We start from the raw sequence: 20,141 nt of genomic DNA on the forward strand, positions 1-20,141 counted from the left end.
AAGCATTGTAATTATTTAGGTGCAATACTTCAGGAAGGTGAAAACAGCAACATAGATCCTTTCAAACTTTATGAAGAGCTGCAAATTTAAAAATTCACTTTACTAGAAAATACAAGTGAAGCAACTTATACAGTACATTTTATAAAATAATTTTGAAGAAATACATCCAAATATTTACGTAACTATCAGAATCATGCTCACAATTCCAGTAAGTACAGCTTTTGCTGAGAGAAGCTCAAAGTTAAAACTGATTAAGAAGCACGGTGAGCCAAGAAAGATCTGCTTGTCCATTGATGCTTATCCATTTTGTCCATTGAAGTTGAAACAGCAGCGGATGTTAGTTACGACAAAAAATTATGAGTTGTACTTGTGAATTACGATTTGAGAAACTTTAGTATCTGAAAAAAATCCCATCTTTCATACAATCTCATCGTTATATTAAGCAAATACTGCTAATATATATTAATATGATAACTTGTTTACTTTAAGAAAATTTAGAGATAATTGTTTCAGAATTCAAAGTAGGAACTTCAATAAATGAGGTTTACACAGGTCATTGCAAATGCGGATATATCTATGCTCAACTAAATCTAGTCTTCAAAATCTAATTAATATCGTTCAAAAATCAGAATATCGAACTTTATGTGAGATATTCTGATTTTTGAAGAGAGTTTTTAAAATCAGATTTGTTATAAGTATGCCTAAGAATATTTTTATTGGTGATGACAATAAACTGATGGAATGAATAATACGATGGAAACAAACTCGAATTTTAAGATTTAATCATCTAAACAATTGATGATAAAATAAACTCAAACTTTAACATTTTATTTAACTAAATTTAGAGTACATTGTTTGAAATAGTTTTAATAAATAAATATCCTTGAAAATAATTACAAACTCAGTGAAAATCAAGTACTTGACTTTAAAAAATAATAATTTTTTGACAAAATACTCATTTACACCATTAAAACTTCTTCTAATCACATCTCCGCTGATATCGGCCGTGAAGACGATTTTCCACAGGAATCTTAAGTATACATACATTTATTCATTAACACATACAAATATATATGAACAATACAAATATATTTAAATTTTGATTAATTTCATATTTGACTTAGCAAAAAAAACTTTTTAAAACCGTTAAACACTACCTTATTCTTAATTATAATTTATTTTTTTCAAAAACAAGCAAAGGATTAATAATAAAAAAAAAAAGCAGGTACAAATTGGAGAGTCATTAAGATAAATGATTAGATTATAGTTAAAAAAAGCAGAGGTAACACATATTTGGTGTGTTTATGCATGGTGCGAAAAAGTTAACCTCACTCTACAGGAGAATAACCGGGTGTCCAGTGTGTATTATGTATTTTAGTAATACTGCGGCGAGAGGGATAAGTCCAAAATTTACAAAATTATAAAAATTTTAATTTTATTATTGAACATTGAACATTAAAAGCTTCAAAACATTCGTTTCTAACTGTTAATGATAAAACATAAAATAGTAGACATTAAATTATCTGCTGGTTAAATTTTCTGGTGAGTATTTTTTAGTTTCTGGTAAGTAATCTTGAGTTTATATAAAACTGTTTTTATATTGCTTACCATTAAACCTTTCCAGAAAAATATTTAATATAATGTTGATAAAAATATTTATATAATGTTGTTTCTTTTTAATATTGTTTCTTTTTAAAGTTTCTATTTTAACTTTTTATTCATCTCAATAATAAATTTTGAAAACACATCATGGCAACAAGGTTGGGGTTTTCATGATTAGTTAATTATTTTAAAATGCATATTATAATTTAAAATCATTTCAATTTTTAAATACATAATAAAAACACCACTAAAAACATGTAAACAATGGCCATTTAACAAATAATTTTAACAATAAAAAATTTCATACTATTGTTAATGCTTTCGGTAATATTTCTCAGAAGATTACATAGTTCTTCAACTTGGGTTTCAAATACATCTATAAACACCTCTAAGTTTTCTTGTGTTATTTTACTTTGAGGTTGAGCAGCCAGCATCTTTGCAGCATCACGCATCTAACATTGAAGAAAATATAAAGAATAAAATTTATTCCTTTTAATATTTAAAAATATCATTAATTAAATATGCATAGTATTAAAAGCACTTATCTTTTTTATTAATTTATTAATTCAAGAGAAAATTTAAGATCCATTTTCATTAGCAAGAACTTTTGATTGGGTAAAAAGCACTTTTTTATTTAGTTATTATATATTATATATTTAACAAAAAATATTGTTAAAAAATATTGAAAACAACGTTAATTCAAAAATGAAAACTTACTGTTTTTTAAAAATATTTAACATTTATGTATGTATGCATGTATGTATGCATGTATGTTTGTATGTATGTATGTATGTATGTATGTATGTATGTATGTATGTATGTATGTATGTATGCATGCATGTATGCATGCATGTGCATCTATATATGTATATATGTATATATATATATATATATATATATATATATATATATATATATATATATATATATATATATATATATATATATATATATATATATATATATATATATATATATATATATATATATATATATATATATATATATATATATATATATATATATATATATATGAAGAGCTCATTTTCAAAACGCTGTAAATCCATTTTTTGGCTTTTGAGTAAATCGAACTTTTCTCCTGCATAAAGAAATTAAGTATTTTGGAATAAGTTATTATTGATTTAGTTAAGCATGTACTTTATTAATAAGGCTATAATGTCTACTGAAATCGAGCGGTATGAAATCGATGTATATTTTCAGTGGTTATTTTTGTTTTGTTTCAAAACGCTGTATATCCAAGTATTATTTATTAACAAAACGCTTTATATCCATTTCATTAATAAAATATATCTATTAATGAAACATAATATTATTTTATTATGCATTCTAAGATCTACCTTAAAACTTTGTTCTCCTTTAATATAAATCAGCAACTTTTTTTAAACAACTCACAAGTGCAACTATAAAAATATATAAGGTGTTAATGAGTATTTTATCTTGTATTCAATAACGTTATTAAAAAAACAAACAAAATAAATCATGTTATGCTGGAAATTTTTTTAAATATTTGTATCTTAAATTAAACATGTTTACAAAATTCACAGCTAAAAAACATTTAAATCAAATTATGAACTATCTTCTTCACTAAGGCTAGCATTATCTTCAGTGGCATTACAGAGTAGTGTTATATACATACTAAGTATTCTGCCTTCTGCTCCTACAAGACCGAGAAGACGAAAAACATCGTCTTTCTTAGCAAGTTTAACACAGTTATTTAATTCCAAACGTTGCGGTCTAAATGTCTCCCATTTCTTCCGTTTTTTAAGGATACTGTGTGATTTTGGCTCAGAATGGTAACTAAATGCAACTACTTCGAGCTTGTCTGAATTTATAAGAAGTTTTTTTGCTTCACTGATTTTAAATGTTTTTTTGCTCATGACATACTTTTTGACTTCTGATTTGAAGTCATGTGCTGACCAATTCTGCCCGTAAACTATGACTTTTCCATGCCGGCTAAGTATGTTTATGTATTCATTAGGCTCAAAAATTTGGTCTCTTTTTTTAATATCTAGCTGAACTCGACCAAACACGCGATCAGCTGTTAGATATGAGTGACCTTGTTCTGGAAAAGTATGTGTAATCTGCAGTTTATTAAAATATTGTTTTCTTAAAGCTAGAAGCATACATGTCATATTTATGTTTTTGTTCTGGCCATAGCATACATCAGAAAACAATCGAAGTGACGAGGCGTTGAAACATTTATCTTTTAAAACATTTTTAAGTAGATGTTCTATAGCTGAACAGATCATATTCGAATCTTTCCTATTTTCACACTCCATCCAAGTAAAAAAATATATATCGTTAACAGACTGAGACTTATCACCTTTATAATTAACAACACCAAGGACATAAAAATAAAGCTGTCTAGAATAGTAGGCTTCTCCGATTGATAATTTTAGTAGTACAAGGTTCTCCATCATGTCAAAACAGATAGTGATCTCATTGGGATGAATATGATTGAGAAGACTATAAAATTTTCTGGCTTTCCTTTTTCTGGCTTTTCCATTTTTTTGTTTATCAGTAATATTTTGGTTTTTCATAGCCAACTTATATGTTTGACATGTAGAGCATGTATCTGTTGCTGGGTATCCAAAAGCTATATTGAAATGATTCATAAGTACCCCATAATAATAATGGTAGCCTACAGTAGCTACAGTAAAAGCATTGTTTTTATCCGAAAAAAAGTTCGTACATCCGCTTTACATTTAAATCAGAGGGCAAATATTTACATCCTGGAGCACCTTTTCTTCCATAATGACTTGCTCTGCAATTAAAAGACTGAATATGGTTTTTAATAACTTCTTTCTTTTCAGAAAAAGCTATTTTCTTCCTGTCTCCTCCTCTATTTTCAGGTCTGGTTGTTCCATGTTCATACCAGTGCCTTGCAATTCTTAAAACTCTATCAGGTTTTATGGCTGGAATAAATTAATAAAATATTAACTTTTACTCATTAATTTTTTTTAACAAAATATACATTCTATTTCTGAATTAAAAGTAAAGTAATTTTATACTTACACAATACTGAACAAAATGAAGCTTGGCAAACTCGTACTTTAATTCCCTCGCAGCATAAAAAGTACTCAATACTCATATTTCTTAACTTTATTCGATTATTATATTTCACTCTGACTCTTTAAACACTGATTATATTAAGCATTGACAGTATAGTAGCATCTTGTGATACTTTATTTGCAATACTATAGAATTCTGTATGTTTTAGCAAATTATCCTTTGTTATATCTCGAGCCTGAAATAAGTCAATCAATAAATAATTATTTTGCCATAAACACAAATTATACCAAGTAATCTTACATTGTGTATAATAAAACTTTAAACTCATAACTAAATTATAATTTCAACATACGAAGATCATTAAATTAAAAAAACTCACTTTGCAGTAACCTGAAACATGATTACATGATATAGTAGGAATTTTTCCTCCGCTTAAATGTCTAAATAACTTATTTTTCTCTCTTGCAGAGCATTGTTTTTTTTTCTCTCGTGATTTTAACGTTGACACAACACTTTTATCTAAACCATCCAAATCAGCCATCTTTATTATTATTATTTAAATATGACTATTGCGCTTGCGTGGAGTCAACTTTATATAAGCACGGATTGGTCAAAAAAATATACAGCACATTGAAAATAAACTAAAAAAATTATACAGCGTTTTGAAAATAAATAATTTTTAGAGCCTAAATTAAAAAAAATAAATTAAACCTAATAAAATTAGTTACAAACATGACTTAAAAGTATCTAACTTTCTCTTCAAAATTATCCACTTAACGCAGTTTTTTCGAAGTTGGCGCTTACCGCTTTTTTTTAATTATCTCTTCATATATATATATATATATATATATATATATATATATATATATATATATATATATACACATATATATATATATATATATATATATATATATATATATATATATATATATATACATACATATATATATATATATATATATATATATATATATATATATATATATATGTATGTATGTATATATATATATGCATACAAATGTTGTTCACACTCCATTTAAACTTTGTTAAACTACAGGCTGAAATTGACAGCATCGTCTATTGAGTTCAAATATGGCTTCCTTTTTGATAGAGTAGAAAAACTTTGATTAATTGTTTTAACTCTATAATTTTTGTTTTTTTTTACAAGGTAGTCTCAAAAATTTAAATTTACACTAGGTTTTACAAATTAAACTAGGTTTACTTCAGCTTACTTAAGCCTCAAGCTACTACCCATATATAGTCACAATTATGGGGTTCAAAATGTCCATTAAATATTGGTACATGAAATAGAAAGACTTAGTTCTTTACAATTTGAAACTTTTTATCTTAGAATTTTTGGCAATATCAATAAGTAAGCAAGAAATAAAGTTTTTTTAATCTTTTTATAATCAAACAAAAATCAAATATCAAATAATAACAAAACGTCATTAAAAAAAAAAAAAATAAAAAAAAAACAAAAAAAAACACCTCTATACCACAAAGAGTTAGACATAAGATTAAAAGTTTTATACCGAACAATAGTTAGGACAATGCCATTTATCTCAAACAATTTATTTCAAACTATTTAAAAAATAACTAATAACTACATTAAAGCTAATACCAAAACACTAAAGTTTTAAATAATTTTTAGTTTGGGTGTTTCATTGGTATAACATGGAATTATATCTGGGTACATTACTAATCAAGAGGTTTTCCATAAAAAAAACTGCATTTAAAAATTTAGCAGCTAGCAATCTTTTGAAATGTAGAAATTGTTTCACAGTTTAATTGAACATATGTAGAATTCCTGATAAATCTACTAATAAAGATATTAATAGGTAACACTCAGTAAGCAACTGTCTAAGCTTACTTTTGTTTTCTGAACACATTGGCTCACTTTGGGATTTATGTGATACATATATATAATCACAGTTCCAAAAAAATTAGCTAAATTGGACTTAGGAGAATTTTGGGAAATCTCTTCAAAGTTTTCGACTATTTGTCTTTTTTTTGCAAGATTCTTTTTTATTTGAGAGTGTTTACAGAGAATTCTAATTTTGATTTAATTTAAGTTAGTTTAATGAAAGGTAGAATTTTTATCTCACGTCTTTGTGCCCTGCGTACTGTTCATCTTATTTTTAGTATTTATTACTGTAATACAAACCCTTTTTATTTCTCTTATATTGAAAGAAACAACAAATTGTATTTTAAAGAAATGTTTGTCATTTTCAATATACTTTTGAAACATTATAGATGATAAAATTACATTGACGAAAGTATGCAATGGTCGCATTTCTCTTGGTTTCTATTCTGCTCTAGTTTTTAACCAGAATGCAATTATGCCTCATCACCCTTCCATAAACATTTCTTAAGGCTTCAGATGAAACTTTACAGTTCTTTCCACGGATTGTAAGTTATTTGACAGATCAGTGAAAGAAATTTTTCTAGCAGTTTGAATAACTTGTTGTAACTTACATGAGTTAATAGAAAATGAAGTGGGACACTCAAATTGTTATAAAGCAACATCAACATCAAATAACATTAACATCAACAAACTCCAAACTTTAACTTTGAAGTTCAAGCATGGTAGCCAGCTAAAAGCTAATTTAAAATTTCAGTATATTTCCAGGACTTTTCAAGGATAATTTGGGGTTTTTCAAGGATATATTGATCTTTTCTTGACCAGTAATAAACAAAATATGTTGCCTTCAAAATATGTTTTATATATAAATATAAATACATATTGTAATATTGTTGCATATAGTATGGTACAAGTTAAAAAATCTTTTATACTGTGTATATATATATACACTAGGTTATCAAACACTTTTATTTAATCTCTTTCTTAGAAAGTTCTTTTTCTAAAATTGTGTTTCTAAAGGTTTTCGTAAGTGAAGTCTCGCTTTTCTTCTGCTTCAATGTCAGTTTTCAGAACTTTGATGCATTTTTCAAAAAAATTCTTTTGTGTCTTTATAATTACAAATTCTTCATCAATCAATTTAAGATCTTTATTTTCCTTTAACACTGAATTGTACCTATTTTATGCTAACGTTCAGCTTTTTAAAAGATCACTAGGAAGCTCATGCTGATGACTAACAATGTTATGAGAATTGATGTGGTTTTAAACTATTCTTTAGGAAAAAAGATATCATTGTTGTAGATTTTCAACTAACAACTTCTTGTTAACACTAAATCCTCGTTCTACTGCCTATTGGTCACAAGATAAAACAAAAATGTTAGCACAAACTTTCCATAATGCTGAATACTTTTGAGTTTTGTGCAAATAGACACCAAGAAATTTATAAACAGAGTCAGTTAATTCATTAAAGGACTCAAATTTATTTATTATCATTCCAAAAACTCTAAATTAAACACATTCTGCACCAAAAAATTCATTAAACTGTTATTTTGCATAATCTGCATCGTCAGTTGAAAGCCATTTTAATGCAGTTAATCTCTCAGCAAGACCTGTGAACTTCAGAGTAGATACTTGATTGTTTTAAACTATTGCATTTGGAGACAAAGATGAAGCATTCCTCCCTAAAGAATACTTCAATGGGCATCTTTCTTGTAAATTTTGCAAAAACATTTTGATAATCTGCCTACATACTTTCTTGAATCAATATGTCAATTTGGTCTAGTTGGTTATTTGATTTCTCTATGCAACCATAGGTCGTCTGTTTAAAATTTTTTTAGTAAGATCTTTAAAAAACTACATTTGCAGTACAAACTTGTCAAGGTACAAACTTGTCAAGATAATGATCTAAAAGTACATCATACATGTATGTATGTATGTATGTATGTATGTATGTATGTATGTATGTATGTATGTATGTGTGTGTGTGTATATATATATATATATATATATATATATATATATATATATATATATATATATATATATATATATATATGTATATCAAAGATAAAACAATAGCTACGGTTTTCAAAATAGTATATTTTTTGTTCGACTTTGAAAGCCTTCTGTAAGGCGAAGGTTCTTAAATTAAACGAAGTTGAAATCCATTAAACTTCGAAAAAAAGTTAATTAAACGGTTATGGAAGCCATAAAAAGTTGTAGCTTTAACTTTTAGTCAACTTTGAAAACCTTTATGAGTTGTTAAAACTTAATTAAAACGATGTTGAAAGCCGTAAAAAAGCCGTAACTTTAATTTTAATTGACGTTGAAAACCTTAAAAAGTTGTTAAAACTATATTTTAACAACTATTAAAACGATGTTTGAGGCTGCAAAAAGTTGTAAATCAAAATTTTACGGTTATGAAAATCATATAAATTTGTTTACATTATATTTAATGAATTTTAAAACCTTATAACTTGTGTATGTTATTTAACACCATTTAAACATTGTAAAACATCAAACAAATATGCCAAAGACCCATCATTCGCTGGTTTGGCAGTACTTACTAAAGGGGAGATAAGGCCTATGGTGTTTGCAATATCTGTAAGAAGGACCTAAAAATGAATTCTGGGTCAACATTAACCACTCAGGGTCATCATTGATCTTCATTTTCAACTTCCCAATATTTTTCATACATATAGCTTTTAAGGATTAAGGATTAACCAGAATTTTTCAATAGGTCATAATTCTGGGAAACAAGCCAGATTATCAACTTTTGTAGCATTATGGATATTTTTTTCATACAAGTATTTGGTCATACTTCTGGCATAGTGCGAAGAGGCCAAGGCTAAAATACATAAACATCATCACTGTGATGTTTTTTAATAAAAGGAATCTTTTAATGATAAAATCATTTTACACTCTGTTTGGTTGATTGCCAGTCCTGCAGGAACAATAAACAGTTGAGAAATTCCACAAAAGGATATAGTAATCCAAACACGAATTTTTCAAATTTGCTTTTGCATTTATATTTTCCATTTTTTAGTACACTTTTTGGATTATCTAAACAAAATTAAGAGTTTTCAAATTCAAATTTTTATTTGTATGTTTAAATGTAAAATACGAATCATCATCAATGACAAATTCTTCCACACTTCAGTTGCAACTGTTCTAACTGTTGCAACACACTTTAATTGCAGTTGTTTTAACTGTTTATAAGTGTAATTAGGAATTTGTTTTTTGTTTAAATAAATGTTTGTTTTGTTTTTTATTGTTTTTACAATGCAGAAATGATTGCTCATGAATTTCTTGCAATTTTTCTTGTTAAAGTTCCAGATTTTTTTTTTTTTTTTTTTTTTTTTGTTATTCACCTCCTCAAGGGCAAAAAGGCCACTACAGATGAGGAGGCTACTTAATAGTGGTTATAGCCCTCTCTCAACTCTATAACTCCGAAACACGAACCTCGTCGAACAAGGCCGCTGCGCGGAGAAACAAGTTAGATTAGTTGTTCAGAAGATCTGTAAGAGATATTATTAGCAGTCATAATTTTTGGTTTTCTGCCTGATCCAGGCTAACAAGACATTGCTCATTGTTTTTCCATTTTCCATGATGTTTGATGTGGTTAGAGCCAAAATAAATACTTTACAATGATTTTAGTTTTATCATCAGGATGCAAATTACAATAGTTGTGCACTTCTTCTATTGAAGATCTACTTGGTAATTCAATAAGTTTCAATTGCTCAAAGATTGTGCCAAACTTTGGTTACCAAGTGTTACATAAAGGAAATTTAAAATATTTATAATTAATAATTTATCTTTAGATTTAAATAAATCTAAAGAAAATTTTTTTAATTATAAATAGTTATAAAATGATATTACTTTAAAAATGAAGAATAATAAAAACCTTTTTTTGTTAATTTATTTGAAGCTTTCAATACAGAGAATGATAATTGAAGCTGTTTTTGTTAATTTATTTAAAGATTATAAAATTCAACCCAATCTTATGTTCTATGAGGATTATTTTAAAGATCGCTATTATTTCTTTTTTAGTTTTATGACTTGACATCTATTATGCAACATTCTATGTAAACTAAGTGTGTTTTGACAAAATTATAAGCATAATCAGAAATAATTTAAAGGTTATTGAAAATTAAAAATTGGATACGAACGCAGGGTTTGAAGTCAATTTTTAATTGGTTTTGAAAAATTGATACTTTTTTTTTAATAGTTTTATAACAATAAATTAAAAGTAAACAACCAAATAAAAGTTTTACTTTGTCGGTAAAAAAAAAAAAAAATAAAAAAAAAAAAAAAAAAAATATGTTTTGGTTATTGCTTTCAGTAGCTTAAACTTCATTTTTATTTAAAATTAAAAAAATTAGAACATAACCATTAGGTACATATAAAAATAAACCATAAAATTACATTTCAATGTAATGAACCAGTTTTTATTTGAATTATTATTATAGTTAATATTATTCTAAAGACTTTATGAGCTTATCTTAGAGGCCAAAGTCTTTTGATAAAAAGTTATACACACCCACACATATATATATGTACATATATATATGTACATATATATATATATATATATATATATATATATATATATATATATATATATACACACACATACATACATACATACATATATATATATATATATATATATATATATATATATATATATATCTATATATATGTATATATATGTATATATATGTATATAGAGATAGACACAGGACAATCTCTCTAATTCAAATTTAATGGGAAAAAATAAAAAATTTAATTAGAGACATTTTCAAATTATCGAAAGTTGACTTTTTTTCAAATATGCTCGTCAAAGTAATGAATAGAAATTACACAAACAAATAAATAGTAATTCATAGGCTTAAATGCAATATATATTATGTGTTTTAAACTTTTACATTTTCAAAAAAGTTTTGTCTTTTATGAGCTTGTAAATCCATGTCAATGACACAACTTACATCTTTAAGAGCCTTTGTCATGTTATCTTTAAAGTTAGAATAAAGGCTGTAATTTTCAAGTGCAGTGATAGCACGCATTGCTTTGTTCAAACTTGGTTTTGTGGCATCGTCAGAAACATCAACGCGCTCATTATCGGATTCCTCTTCAGTTTCAATAGCACCATGTTCAGAAACTTCTGTAATGATGTCCTCATCTGATGATTTGTTAGCAATTCAAACATTGAAACCTATGTCTACTAACTTTTGCAGATTTTAACCTCACTGTTGGCCGTGAGGTTAAAATCTGCATCAAATTTTGCTTTTAACAATTCAAAATCATCTTTTAGGTTTTTCATTACAGTCTCCTCTGCATTAAGCCACAGAAAGGATGGTAATTAATGATTATATGCTTTTCTACTGCTTCTAATAGTATTCCTGATTTCTTGAAACAATTATTAAAGGTCTGGTCTGGAATGGAATTCCATGCTTTTGTTAGCAGAAACATTGTAGTTAAAATAAAAAACTTGAGTGTCTTTTTCTCTTTTTCCAAGGCAGCAATTTGCTTTTTCGCTGCAAGTGAGTGATATTTTGCTTTAAGAGATCGGATAATAAGAGATAAAAGAGGTTGGATGATTGAGGATGTATTTGATAGAAGAAAGATAAGCTCCACCCAATCAAGTTTCTGCACATTAGGATGGGCAGAATAATTATCTATAATTAAAGCAATTTTTCTTTTCTGAAAACTAAACTTTTGGTCAATTTCTTTAAGCCTTAAATAATTCTGCCAACATCCAACTTTTTGATTGGGCACAATATCAACAAAGAATATTTTTTACACCTTTGAAGCATCTGGGAGACTTCAATTTTCTAATTACAAATGTTGAAGGTCTTTCTCCTTTAACATTACCTGCGGTCATTCCAGTCAGGCAAACTTGGTAAAAAATTTCGAATTCATCTGCATCAAAAATATTTTCAAGTGGGTATCAAGAGAGAATTGTAGGCAACGTGGTTTCGAGCCATGGAGTGATCGCTTGCTCATTAACCAACTTTGCCTCTCCAGTTTTGAAAGATATACCATACCTACAAAAAAAATTATAACTGGTCAGACATAACTTATACATATGTTTAAATGTAACTTTGAAGTCTTTGCAAGTTTCCAGAATGTCCGATTCTGGAAAATATTAAAAAAAAGAAAAAAGAAAAAAGCTGTAAAATAATCATATATTGCAAAGTCGTTAATCATAAAAATTAGATAAAATAAAATAAGAAATTAATTAACTTTATCTTAAATTTGACTAGCCATCCATTCAAAGCTTGAAAATTTTCAAAGCTCAACTCTTTCGCAAAATATTGAGCTTTTTCTTTTACCAGCAAACCACTAATTGGGACATTATCAGCTCTCATTTGTTAGAACCATTTAAGTACAGCTTTGTTTACTTGGTAATTTATATATCAACTTTCACCTGTTTAGCCAAATTTCCTTGACAAAAAGCGTCAAAGATTTTCTTTTTTTCTTTTTCCAGGTCGAAAGAGTGTTTGGTGGAAAATCAAAAATTCTCGAAACCTCTTTGCTTGTTTTTCTCTTCTCCAATTCTAGAAGAGCATTGTTTTTCCACTTCAAGTTATTTTTACTATGCAGTCTTTTTGATGCCATAATTTTTTTAAACAGAAAAAAATAATTCACACTAATTGTTTTTCAAATACTCAAAACATTCGAAATTTGAAAAAAGAATTCGAATTATGGATATATATATATATATATATATATATATATATATATATATATATATATATATATATATATATATATATATATATATATATATATATATATATATATATATATGTATATATATATATATATATATATATATATATATATATATATATATATATATATATATATATATATATAACTTACATTGCATGCTTAGATGAGCACTCTGATGTCACACTGAAATAGCACTGAAATAGCCTGCTGCCAGGAACTTCAGTACATACATCAACTATCAAACAGCCTGACCCGCAGGGAAGTGCTGCTACATCGACTGAGGATTTTGCATAGGGCAGAAATCTTTTCTTTTATTATTTGTTTTTTCTTCTTTTTCTGAAAAAGCTGTATGCGATAAAGATAAGCAAAACTAGTGAGCAAATGCTTAAAATGCTTATATAAATACGCTATAAAAGATTATTAGGGACCCGTCTGATGTTTTGGGGTCTTGAGCGACCCCTAAAATTTTTTTGAATTTAACATTAATTTATTACATAGAACACATATAGGAGTTATCATCAGACATTTTCAAAAAATGTTGTTTTATGGCACACCCTAATATAAAGATATATATATATATATATATAAAAATATATATATATATATATATATATATATATATATATATATATATATATATATATATACATATATATATACATATATATATATATATATATATATATATATATATATATATATATATATATATATATATATATATATATATATATAAATATACATATATATGCAGTATATATACTTATATGCTATAAATATAATGGAAATTTTGTAAACAAACAACCAAAAAAATTTTATTAGAAGAAATTCAAACCTGTGGTAATAGATTGACTAGATTTTCTTCAAGTCTTGAGGCTGTAAGTATGCATGGCCTATTAGAACAAATATTCTTCACAAGATTTGAAACCTATATATTAATTTCAAAGACTTAAAAATTGAATAAAAATTGCATCAACAAAAATTATTTTAAAAAATAAAGAAAAGTATAAAAATTTAAATTAAGTACAAATTTCAACGTTTTAAAAAAAAACATGAAAGGAAATTTATATAATGTTTTTTGTTTTTTCAACTCAGAATACTTTTATTTTTATTATTTAACTTTATTTTTATTTAATTTTTTTCATTTTTGTTTTATCAACAGATAAAACAAGTGAAACAGATTGTACATCAATTGACTTCAATAGGGGAACATGCTGGGAGTGTACATACATTGTCTAATTTAAATAAAGAGAACATGCAAGAAGTGCCATTACAAAGATTGACTTAAATAGGGAGAACATGAAAGGTGCTGCTACATCTACTGAGGGTTTTTGTTTCGGTAGGCAATCATCTATCAATTGAAAAAAATTTTTTTTAAGCTTTTAAACTGTTTCCTATCTCCTATATTACTATTTTAAAAAATATATAATAATGACATTTTATGATAAAAAAAAATTAAAGTATACCAAAAAATGGTGTACCTTTATTTTTTTATCATAAAATAAAAAATAATAAAGTATACTATTGTTTGGAATACAGCCATATATATATATATATATATATATATATATATATATATATATATATATATATATATATATATATATATATATATATATATATGTATTTATATATATACATATATATACATACATACATACATACATACATACATACATACATACACACACACACATACACACACACACATACACACTTTAGCTAGGTTGTCTTTAATTATTACCATAAAATGTAAACTTTAAGTTTTTTTAGAAAAAAAAAAAAAAATTTAGAAGGCCATAAAAAAAAAGAAAAAATTAAAAACTTTTTTTTTTCCAAATTGATAAATGGCCAGCCTAAACCAAAACCCTCAGACAATACAGCAGCACTTCTTACATGTTCTATCTATTTGTCAATTGATACAGTAGTACATGTTCTATCTGTTTATTATTACAAAACTATGAATAAGTAGAAAGTATCAATGTTTTAAAATTGATTAAAAATTGTTTTAATGACCGGAAAAAATTTAAAAACTTTTTTTTTTAATTATTTGAGAGACTGCCTGCCCCAACCAAAATCTTAGTCAATGTAGCAGAGCTTCCTTGTAGCAGCAGACTATAAGACAGTCAATGTAACAGCACTCCCTTGTAGCAGCAGGCTGTAAGATAGTAAATGTAACAACACTCTGCACATGTTTTACAAAAGGTGAACACAATAATAATATCATTGTGTTCACCTTTTGTATCACCTTCTTTATTTCTTTATTACCCGAAGATAATTATATGATTAAAATAGCATCTCATTGTGAAAGGCTTTTCTTTGAATACATTGTTTAGTGGTGGACTTTTGTTACGTTGGAAAAATTATTTTATTAACATTTTAATAAACTTCTGCTTTGCAAATACTAGACTATTTGTAAAAATATTTTTGCATTTCAAACACTAGGTAACTATTTTAGTTATTTTAATTTTATGTTTAAAATTTTATTAATTTATGTTTAAAATACTTCAAACAATTTTTAATCTATAATTACAAAAAGTGTATTATTTTCAAAAGTAAAATAATAGTAATTACCCTTATTAATATTTACGCCTTGTTTGTCTATTATTCGTCTTGTAGTCGCATAGTTATTGTCTATATATAATATAATATATTATATAGACAATAATTATTTGAATACAAAACATAAGAGTTCAATAAGCGTATTTATTATTTTAATTTCCATTTTGATTTAAATATTAGCAACTCTGTTCATTTAACTTTTACTAAAGTTAAAAAAAATTTTCACTGTGCTTTAAGGGGCCTTTCAAATAAAAGAGGTAACTACAATAAACTTAATGGCTAAAAAATATAAATAAAAAATTACATTTACTACTGTTTAAAAAAAATAAATAAAGATATTGAAGTTTAAAAATAATTAAAACTTCATAATACTTAAAATAAAAAAGCTTAACAAAACTAAAAGTTATTGTAGTCATTTTTTAAAATCATTATTAAATTTGAAAAGAATACAAAGAAAAACATAACTTAACAAGCTGAAGTTAGTTTTTCTCTAAATGAATATTTTAAAATCGTTCTTTGGAAAAAACAAATTTTTCATACATTCAATTGTCTTTAACTTGAGTCATAAAAAATTTAAATTTTTTTAATCTAATATTCTACTAGTAATTAACAGTAGATAGTAAATAACAGTTTTAAAGTGCAGAGTTACCACACTTAATTACTTTTTAATTAATTTTAATGTCATGAAAAAAAAAGAATTCTGTAAAATAAAATAAAAATTAGTTATTTACTAATGCATTTGAAACAGAAACATTATTTCCTATTTTTATCAAAAAAGCAAAAGAAAAATAACAAATAATAAATATTTTATTAGCGCCCATACTGCTTCAGCAGCAAAAAAATTTTTACACAATAGTTTTACTTTAAAAAAGAAGCAAGATTAGAGATTTTTTGCTGACCTATACTTTAAGGTCAATACTTTAAGGTCAACAGTTAGGTCGGCATTGTGGAATGCTGACACTATATATATACAGTCGTGGCCAAAATACTTTAGCCAGCTCAAAAAATATACCAAAAATATAAAAAAACTAATTTTTATTCACACAGGGCAAAAAATATACAAAAATCTATAAACCAATATTCAGTTGAATGTCCTATGTTTTTAGGCACCAGTTTTTGAAGCACCACATTTTGGCATAGAATGGACTAGTTTTTGACAGTTTTTGTTCTTTGGTAATCTCAGTCCACCAAACGCACGTAATCCAGTAGACTAAATCTTACATTGTGTGTGGTATATGTTGTTTCACTTGCCGCTTAAGAACCATCCACAAATTTTCTATTGGATTTAAGTCTGGTGAATTCCCATGCCTTTCCAGCACCTTGATCTTTTTTTTTGACAAACCAGCATTGAACTGTCTTTGCTGTATGGTACGGTGCACCATCTTATTGGAATGTGGTACATCGATGTATTTGCATTGTATTGCAAATCTTGCTTTCCAACATTTCCAGATACTTGCCTCATTCACAGTTGTACCTTCACAGTACAATGGTGAATGAGGCAAGCACAGTTGTGCTTCACAGTAGGAATTGTGTAACGATCTATGGTCTTCTGACAGGACGTCAAACATAATGATGCCAAGTACCAAATGACATAATCATAGTTTCATCGCTGAATAGCACTTTACTCCACTGTCTAGAAGTCCAGTTCTTGTACTTTTTGCAAAATACTATTTTTGTTTTTGCATGCTGCTTGTAAGTCCATGTAATAAAAATATCAAAACTTGCAACACATAAATGAAAATTCCAAAATTATATGTTAAAAAATTAAATATCTTGCTTAATATTTATAAATTTCTTATAAATAAATATCTAGCGTAAAAAGTTTATCAAACAAAAACTTCACCTAAAGCTTCGATTTCGTAGAGGTTCAATCACATTCTATTAATTAATGACTATTATATTTAAAATTCAAAAACATCAAAATGTTGGGATATCAAGTATTTTTTGTTATAAGTTATAAGCTACAAGTAATTTAAGTTAATAATAATTTATTTTGTTATAAGTTACAAGTAATATAAGTTAATAAACTAAATACTTTCACTGGTATCTTCAAATCAGTTTATATTTAAGTCTATTTATTAAATAAGTTAAAGCTGAATGCAACTTAAAATTGAAAAAAAAAAGTTTCAATAAGCAATACGTTTAGCAAATATTTTGTTATATAACTTTGAATTAAAACTTATGGAAGAGTGCTCACAAACAAAAGAAAAAATGTTACATCACTAGTTTCATAACGCATTTCTCAAAATATACATCAGTATATAAGTTATTTATATATTATATTTGTATAAGTTTATATATACTAATATTAATATATATTCAGACCCATAGAAAAAAAAATTATATTGGGGAGCAGTGCCAGATTTTTTTTTCAATCATTTTTTCAGTCAATTTTTTCAAAAATATTTGTTTGAAAAATTATTGCGCTCATTGATAACGTATTTCAGTATTACGAGTGCAAAATATCGTGCTGGGCAATTTTATTCATTACATGCACTGATATATATATATATATATATATATATATATATATATATATATATATATATATATATATATATATATATATATCAGTGCATGTAATATATAAATATATATATATATATATATATATATATATATATATATATATATATATATATATATATATATATACATATATATATATCATGCACATATATGACAGTAGTATATGACAATAGTAATTATTTTCCAAAATTTGAATCAAATCGGACAATATTTAAGGGTTTCCATGTTTTGTCACATTTTAGAATGAGGTTAAAAAAGTAAAAAAAAAAAATTTATTTTTTTAATTTTTATTATCAATTACTTATTATTATGTGGTGGATTGTGGATGTTTAATGTTAAACAAACAATAATATAGTACTGTACTACTATGTAATAACACTAGGCAATAATAGATCAATCATTTTCATCATTCAACAGTCATCTTCATCAGGGTAGACTTTGATGCAACTGGAAATTCCTTCCGGTGAAGATCAACCAATCAAAGAAGAAACTACTTTTGGTTTTCATCTTTCATAACGCTTTTGTTGAAGGCGTTATGAAAGATGAAAACCAAATTTTTGTATAAGTGCTATGCCTCATTCCGCGCAATTGTTGACGACCTTCATTTGACGAACCTTTTACCTCATTTAAAGATATGTTGAATCCATTTCCCACTCTGAAGATTCTTTCATTAAAAATGATTCAGCTTTTTCTTTGCCATTCTTCAAAATTAGATCGAAAAGTTCTGTGGTGTGTGTGTAATGAAGGAAGACAAAGTACTGTGACAATTGTTGAATGTGGCAGCATCAAGTCTTTTGAGAGATTTCTGTTTTGGCTATTGTTTCAGGTTGTTTGCCATGTCTCTCTTGCTGTTGTTGTCGACACGGGAATCAAAGAAAGCAAATCCCATTGAATGTTCAGAAAAATACCACAGATGGCGATGAAAAGTTTTTGCTGCATTAATTGCAATTGTATGATTTGGATAATCTTGAATTGGTTAAAGAAGCTTGGCATCATTGAATGGTGCTTGTTCAGCTAACAGAGCTTCATTCCAAAACTGTTCGTATATAAATGCCACAAAAAGACTTATGTCTGTTATTCCTTTCTTATCCTTTGCAGTAATAATAAATTGATCCTGAAACAAATATATCTTCATACAATATATAGCTTTTGCCACCCAACGTGCATTGTGTGTTGCACCTGATGCCCGAAACTTTACATTCAACTCCGATGTTGCAGTTGATCCTCCAAGAAAAATAAGGCACAAATTCAAGAGTTTTAAGTAATCATCCCTGGGTTGTTGACCTTTAATTGCTTCACCATAATACACTACCATTTCTTGACGGAGTTTGAGAAAAAAATCAGTTAAACAATTCTTCATTCCCTATAGTGAACACCTCCTTGTTGATTGCTGGCCATTGCTTCCGGAAACGGTTAAAAATTCCAACTTTAGGTCCTCCACCACTGCCTCCAAATGCAGTCATGAAAATGGTGGAAAGCATGACTTCAAAGACATGGTGTCTGCATGCTATCCATATAAGATTACGGTCAAGATTCTGCTCTATTATTATGCAGGCACCAATGTTAAACCCAGTGTTGGATGAAGTAGTGTCAAAAACCAGTCCCTGAACAAGTTCTTCTAATTTCCAATCTTTAAGAGTCTTCATGCAAGCATCAGCCTGTTGCTCACCTGTACCTCGATTAATCTTTGGAACGCCCAGCAATTTTTCCACCCCACCACCAGTCACAAGGATGGCAATTCTATCCACTTTTTTTTGACCACTAGTGATATCAGGTAAGAGCTTTCCATTTCAATGCAGAAGAAGTGGATCATTAG

At 26.7% G+C, this 20,141-nt stretch overlaps 1 protein-coding gene across 1 annotated transcript in view; it reads right to left on the bottom strand.

Annotated features, from left to right (window-relative positions):
- Positions 1 to 812: 812 nt before the first annotated feature.
- Positions 813 to 20,141, bottom strand: part of LOC100210131 (alpha-catulin) — a 42,096-nt gene continuing 22,767 nt past the window's right edge. The window contains exons 10-12 of the mRNA XM_065798935.1: positions 14,070 to 14,162; positions 1,910 to 2,054; positions 813 to 1,030 (exon numbers count right to left, since the gene is read on the bottom strand). Of these exons, the coding sequence (XP_065655007.1) occupies positions 984 to 1,030; positions 1,910 to 2,054; positions 14,070 to 14,162 (285 nt within the window). The 3' untranslated portion in view covers positions 813 to 983. The remainder of the gene's footprint in view (positions 1,031 to 1,909; positions 2,055 to 14,069; positions 14,163 to 20,141) is intronic.

This window comes from Hydra vulgaris, chromosome 06 (assembly GCF_038396675.1).
Source record: "Hydra vulgaris chromosome 06, alternate assembly HydraT2T_AEP".
NCBI lineage: Eukaryota > Metazoa > Cnidaria > Hydrozoa > Anthoathecata > Hydridae > Hydra > Hydra vulgaris.